At 34.2% G+C, this 6,776-nt stretch overlaps 1 protein-coding gene across 1 annotated transcript; it reads right to left on the bottom strand.

The window, feature by feature from the left end:
• Window positions 1-840: 840 nt before the first annotated feature.
• Window positions 841-5,913, bottom strand: LOC110023468 (protein DETOXIFICATION 35-like). Its single transcript, XM_020722910.1, has 8 exons — window positions 5,473-5,913; window positions 4,966-5,235; window positions 3,726-4,084; window positions 2,833-2,889; window positions 2,500-2,738; window positions 1,650-1,768; window positions 1,415-1,501; window positions 841-1,299 (listed from the first exon to the last, which is right to left on the bottom strand). Exons 1-8 carry the CDS (start codon window positions 5,839-5,841, stop codon window positions 1,225-1,227), a joined length of 1,575 nt encoding a protein of 524 aa, XP_020578569.1. The 5' UTR covers window positions 5,842-5,913; the 3' UTR covers window positions 841-1,224.
• Window positions 5,914-6,776: the final 863 nt, after the last annotated feature.

A 6,776-nucleotide genomic window follows, 5' to 3' on the forward strand; every position in this document is an offset into this window, starting at 1 on the left:
TCTCGTCAAGTTAGTGACCATAAGTTTGTTAAAATCAGAGCTTCTGCTAATTTTAACAAGAGTTTTAAATTTTTTTATTAAAAAAAATATATTGAGATTCATGCAATACCTTGAGATTTACGTCGAACGATAAAAATTTGTTAATAGTGTATAATGTTAAATATAATCTAAAGAAAAAAAATGTTTTAATGATTCTAAGGGCCATTAATTTGTGTTTTAGCAATTTAATAAACATAATTTTGGATGAAAAACTGAGCTTTTTCAACTGACTTTCAATAATCATAACATAATTTTCGTGAGTTATTTAATAAATTTGAAGTTTTTATATATACTACTTTGAAGCTCTAGTAAATTCCAAACTAAATCATTGCAAAATTAAGAAAACCAACACACAACACCATGGAGAATGACGTTCATAACAAAAACCTGAATAATTCATTTCATTTTGGGCCGTGATTGATTGGTGTGCTAAGAAAAGCCAATTTCATACCTCAGTTTTGTTTCATTTTGGCTCATTTAATCTCTAATAAAATTGAACTTTAATAAAATCATGATAATTAGATAAGTGATTTCGAATAGTTTAAACATCTTCGATTAATGTAATGGTTGAAGGTATACTTTTCCATCGTGAATTTACGGGTTCGAGTAGGACAGACATATTAACTTTTGAGCTCACCTTTCCCAAAACAAAAATTATCTACATCAAATAATTTCTTTTGCAATCCCTTTGAAAAATTGCATAATTTTTTGTATTGGAGAGCTGATATCTCAAAAAAAAAAAAAAGGAAAAAAAAAATCAACTTAATGCAGTTTGAGTGAGCTAATCAACTACTTCGGCCGGTGTTAATTTTCACTCACCAAACAATTTACAAAATCAACCTTACATGTTCAAAAAATTTGAGCTCCAAAACAATTAGCAGCCTCTCTCTTTCTCTTTTTCCAAAATTGTGCTTGTCTCTTGATTATGGAAAAATTTTGCGTTTGTCATTCGTACACTAGTTACATAAATTTTGCGTATGTCATCTGTACACTAGTTACATATAGACGACAGAGTATCCAGTCCGTCGTCCGTATGTAGCTCATGTATGGAAGACTTTCACAAAATTTTCTCATTAATTTGAGAAAATGCTCTCTATCAACTCCTCTACAAGACTTTCCAATTAGCTCTTTTCATAACTATTCTCCTTATAGAAGTAATTTATTTTTATTTTTTGTAAAAGAAGCTCATTTTCCCAGCTCTAGCTCTATAAATTTTCCTTCTCCTCCCCATAATTTCACTCGTTCACATGCCTGTGCAGCCTGCAATCAATACATACATAACTACATAAGAAAATAATAATAATATATATATATATATATATATATATATCTATATATATATAAGGAATAAGTGATGAAAAATACAAAAAACAACCTCGTCATTCCAGTTGGTCTTCCAAAGCACGTAGCAGAGAATGAAAGTCTGCAGGGCAGTTCCCAAAAGCATGCCAACCCATATACCCTAAACCCACATAACATTGTTGGATCAACAGATTATACATGACACCAAAACAATCTTTTTATTATTTACAAGAGCCTATTTTAACCTTATAATCTGTAACAAGCCGAATTAACTAACATTCTTTTCATATTACGAGCTTAGTCCTTACCTGAACTCCCCATTGCAGAGCATACCCCAGCAGGAACCCTAACGGAAGGCCAAATACATAATAGCAAGCCAAGTTAATATAAGCCACTAGAGCTTGCCATCCACCTCCTACTGCCACACCTGCATCCCATAAAATAACATAATTGCTTTATAAATGACTAAAATATTACAGCTTAAGGTACATTTGCAATATAATTTTCTCCATGTCAGATCAACTTTTTTCAAGTGAACCCAAGAATGATAAATATAAATAGTGCTGCCACTGGAACCAAAAAACAGATTTATGTAGCAGAATCTGCTGCCAAGAGAACCGTAGGACAACAAAACGGAAAAAAGAAAACCAAAAGAATATACAAACAAAAACACCGAGAACTTACGCGGTTCGGTCCACAAAACCTACATCGACAGAAGGAAATCAAGAAATAATTCACTAAGATAATCTTGAAGATTATACCACACAATTTCAAGGACGAATCAATTTTGTCTAGCTCTCTATCGATCTTGATCTCGATACAAACTTTCTTTATTCCTCACCTTGCTCTCAGAATTTTTGTTTCTCTTAATATATATATATATATATAGACAATAACTCATACAAGTTGACCGGATAAACACTTGTCATAGCCAAATGATTGTTGTACCCATTAGCTATAGAAAATCTCCTTATGAACTGTGGCGCCGTCTTAGTTCACATAATTGAGAGTTATCATAACAGTTTATATATGTAGTGGTTCTAAAATTACCAAAAGAGTAGTAATTATAAATATGAAGGTTTGTGGTAGATGTGCAAATACATAAAAAGTATGTGATGTGTATCCTTAAACGAAGAAGAAGGAGAAGAAGGGGAGCACCTGAAATCACTGGCTGTATGCTATTGAGCACCATGGTAAGGGCGAGAAGATGCGCAATCTTAGAAACTGCGCGCTGAAGCTCCTCGTCGCTTGTAAAAATAACAGGAAACTTATTACGAGCAGCCAGAATGAGAAACATTGAGCAGAGGCCGACTACGAGTGAGGTAGCAACCACCACCGCCACCGCGTGCTTGGTGGCTCTGGGCCTTCCTGATCCGAGTTCATTAGAAACCCTAACGCTGCTTGTATTAACAGAGCAAGTTAATTAACATAAAATTACCATGCTTAATTATATCAATTATGGCAAGATTAGTTCTTTGGTGCCTTTTTTACCTTATGGCTGCGTTGATGCCGATGAACACCATTCCTTCCCAGCCGCTGATGTTCATGCTGGAAGCCAACGAGAGAGATGGTTTAGTTTAGCAACAGAGTTAAGATTAAGGTTTGGATTATATATTTTACAGATATATATTAATTTAATTAATTTATTGCTTGGATTGGTCATTTACATAAATACCACCCAATATGCTTTTACATATCTAACATTTAAATTTTATTTTTTATATTTATATCACAAAAATATATATATATCATCATTTAATTAAAATAAAAAAAGTGAAATAGGCATATATGTAAAAAACCTAAGGTAATATTTAGATATGTAAATATAAGATGATATTAAGTCATGAACAAAGAAAATATTACATATTTTACAAAATATATGCGGACAATAATGAATAAGGTGGTTATATTATCATAATCATATTTATATGTGATGTGAACATTTCATCTATCATTACTTAAAAAATATGTAATATCATCTGTAGTACAAGACCCCAGAAAAAAAAAAAAAAAAAAAAAAAAAAAAAAAACACTTTTTTGGGCTCAAGGTAGCCTTTATCCTCACATACATCTCACCGACTTGATTTAGGCTCAATTTGGGGCAGTTTGTGCTTATTCAGACAAGTTATTTATTTGGAAATGCGGACCACAAGATGCGGACGGTGTTCCCCCATTTAGTGTAAAAATCAATTGTGTTTTCGGTTTAGATGCCCAAACATAATTTTTAAACAGTGAAGCGACATTTTAAAAACGCCGCCGTAGTGGATATGCTGCCCCAGGCTTAATATTTCTCCATGTAAACACATAGGAATTGTGTGGCATGTACGTAAATGTTCAAAAAAATTATGGAATGCCCCAAAAACAAAATAACTTGAAAGAATTACCAGATGGAAATAGAACCGACGGCGATCTGGGCGCGGTGAAGATGGCCGGCGAGCACAACGAGCACCATCATATACCAAATCTCCAAACAAAGCATGACAGCAGAAGCAAGCGAGAGCTTGACGAAGGCCCACAGATCCCTAAATGCGCCCCATGAGAAACCCTCCCCCCATCCATCCCCGCACCACCGCACGACGTACGCCACCTGTGCAACGGAGACCGCCCACTGCGAAATATCGTATGCGGCTGCTGCGCCGATGATCCCCCACCCGAATCCATAGAGGAAGAGCGAGAGGAGAGCGATGTGGAGGAGCAGGGCTGCGAAGCCTATGCATGCGAGCACCCACACTTTGCTCTGCGCCTGCAGGTTGATTGGGAGCGTAAAAATATATGTTTGGGCAGACGATGGAGAAGAATACAGACAGGTTTTAGTGATTGTAGAATTAATGGAGTAAAAGTTAGTTTTTTTTTTATGATTAGTGAGGGATGATGAACCGTAAAAGATTTTGAATCTATGATACAAAAAAAAGACATATTTTTCTTAGTTATTATCATAAATATGATTAATTTTTTATCTGTCGTATGAAAATACATCGAATTAATAATAAAAAATGATTCTTGAGAACTAGAATGAATGTTGCAGTCAATACAAAGTGTATGAGTGCTCTGAAGTGCAAAATTGGGAAAAAGACTGTCTTGAATAATTTTGTCTCTTTATGTGTGTAGTTTCCATTATAATTTACAAAATATAAAAAATATTTTCTTTCTTTTACTTTTAAAAAATCTTTTGTTACCAAAATATATGAGAAAAAAATAAATTTTACATAAAAATATACGGGAATTTATATACATAACACCTAATTCTTATGCATTTACTTATCACATACCCAAATTTTTATTTTTACACTTATGTATTCACCTTTTCATACATAGGTTGGGGTGTTTAGATTATAAAAAAATCAAAATTTTAGTATGAGATAAGTAAATACATAAGAATTGATTGTTATGTCTGTAAATTCCCAAAATTCACATTAAAACTCTAATTTTTACAATTAAAGCATCTTTTCGGCTTTTCCTATATATGAAAATATGAATTTTTGTAATTCATAAAAATTAAAATGTAGGTGTGAAACATATAAATGCATAAAAAGTAGGTGATATGTTTGTAAATTTCCGTAAAATATAACGTACTCATTAAACAAACAACCAAAGAACACCTTTTTATCTTTCAGTTACCCTTACCTGAAGAAATTTCTGGGTCGGGAAGTTGATAGCGAGGGCGAAAATTTGCGGGATAATGGCGACGGTGAAGCGGCCGGCAGCGTCTGCAATATCAGGATCTTGGCCTATGAGCTTCAGCAGGGGGGCGGCGAAGAGGTATACCGGACACATTAGAACGGCGGATGCTGTGAGAATGATCCATGACCTCTGCATATAGATGCCTAACTTATCCACCTGCCCTGCGCCAAACGCCTGCCCACATAGAGTCTCCAGTGCGCTACCCATACCTAGCTGCTCCCAAATATGATTTTAAGAGAGATCCAATTCTTCCGCATTTACCAATTCCACGTCAAAACTATCATTTTTACAAACTCAGCATCCAATTCATATTTTTCATAGTAAAAAATCGAAGTTTTGATGTGCGACGCTTGAATGCAAAAGAATTGGATGCTGCGTATGTAAATTTCCGTTAAAAGATGTGTCTTTCCAACCATGAACACAGCAAATAAAACAGAGAAAACAGCTTACAAGAAATCCAAAGGAGAAATTGGAGATGACTGAAAGTCCGATCGCCACCGCTGATAACTCCAGGTTTCCGAGATGTCCGGCGAAGATCTGGGTAGTAGAATTGATCCCATACAGGCAAACAATGCTGAATGCGATCGGTGTAGCGATCCACCACAGCTTCATGGATTCCCTCACGAAGATCTCCCAAGCGTCGCGCAAATTCCTCACCTCCGACTCATCTTCTACAACGGGGAGGGCTGCGGCGAGTGCGTCGGCCAAATCGGCATCCGATTCGGTCGCCGGAACAGGGGAGGGAGATGGATCCGACAAGCTATCGAAGGGATGAATGGCCATTGGGGCGTCGTAGTTGGTGAGAAATGGGGAATCCATGGAAGGGATGGTTTTTTCTTCTTTAGAGCTCGAAGGTGGAGAGAGGAAAGCGGAGAGTTTGCGGCTCACGTGATTTGTGCAGAGTGGATGGCGGGAGGGAGGAGGAGGAAACAATTTGCATAGGTTAATTTTTTTATGATATATATATATATATATATTATTGTAAATTAAAACTTTAAATACTATATAAGTAGATGTAAATATTTGAAGATAGATATGAAAATGCATAAGTATTATAATATAGTTTTTTTTTTTAAATAACATATTTTTAGTTTTATTGTATAGATAAAGTATACATTGCTAAATATCTATATTATGTCTTAAAGATGTTAATTTATATTCATAAGTTTATGATTTTGATATAAAAGATTTCAAACAAAATTAAAGTGTTGTGATATTATTCTTGACAAAATAATAAATCTTAAATATATTTATTTAAAGTAGGTGTTCTTGTAATATAAACATGAGACTTAGGTCATATGTTACTATTTTAAAGTGATATTGATAAAAATGAGCAAGTGCATGCACCTAACATAAATTTATGTAGACAAAAGTGTTAAGATTGATATAACACCAAAAAAAAAATCATACAACCAGATATGCATTTTGATAATAATTCTAATTGCACTTTTATAAAATCTTAATAAACTTATAGAACAATCAAAATGGGCTGTGACAACTCAATTTGTATACGTTTATTATAGTATGATAAGCCTACCGAAAAGTTAAACAGTTTTTTAGGGAAAATCTAATAGAGATGACAGTGGCCAATAAGAACAAAAATGAGGATGTCAAGCATTTATGATAAGATCCATTTCACTAATACATGGCTAACCACCTACACACCCCTTCTCAAAATCTCTTGGTAGCTCTTAAATAATTATATCTATTTAAAAAAATAACAACGTTTCTTATAAGTTAAAATATGGTCCAAA

This window comes from Phalaenopsis equestris, unplaced genomic scaffold (assembly GCF_001263595.1).
Source record: "Phalaenopsis equestris unplaced genomic scaffold, ASM126359v1 Scaffold000002, whole genome shotgun sequence".
Taxonomy (NCBI): domain Eukaryota; kingdom Viridiplantae; phylum Streptophyta; class Magnoliopsida; order Asparagales; family Orchidaceae; genus Phalaenopsis; species Phalaenopsis equestris.

What these genes read in the sequence shown, in the direction of transcription:
- LOC110023468 (XM_020722910.1), bottom strand. Translation starts at nt 5,841, where the DNA reads ATGGATTCCCCATTTCTCACCAACTACGACGCCCCAATGGCCATTCAT. An exon ending in GGCATCAACGCAGCCATAAG is followed by an intron (nt 2,739 to 2,832) that starts GTAAAAAAGGCA and finishes TAATACAAGCAG; the next exon opens with CGTTAGGGTTTCTAATGAAC. An exon ending in CATACAGCCAGTGATTTCAG is followed by an intron (nt 1,769 to 2,499) that starts GTGCTCCCCTTC and finishes TATGGGATGCAG; the next exon opens with GTGTGGCAGTAGGAGGTGGA.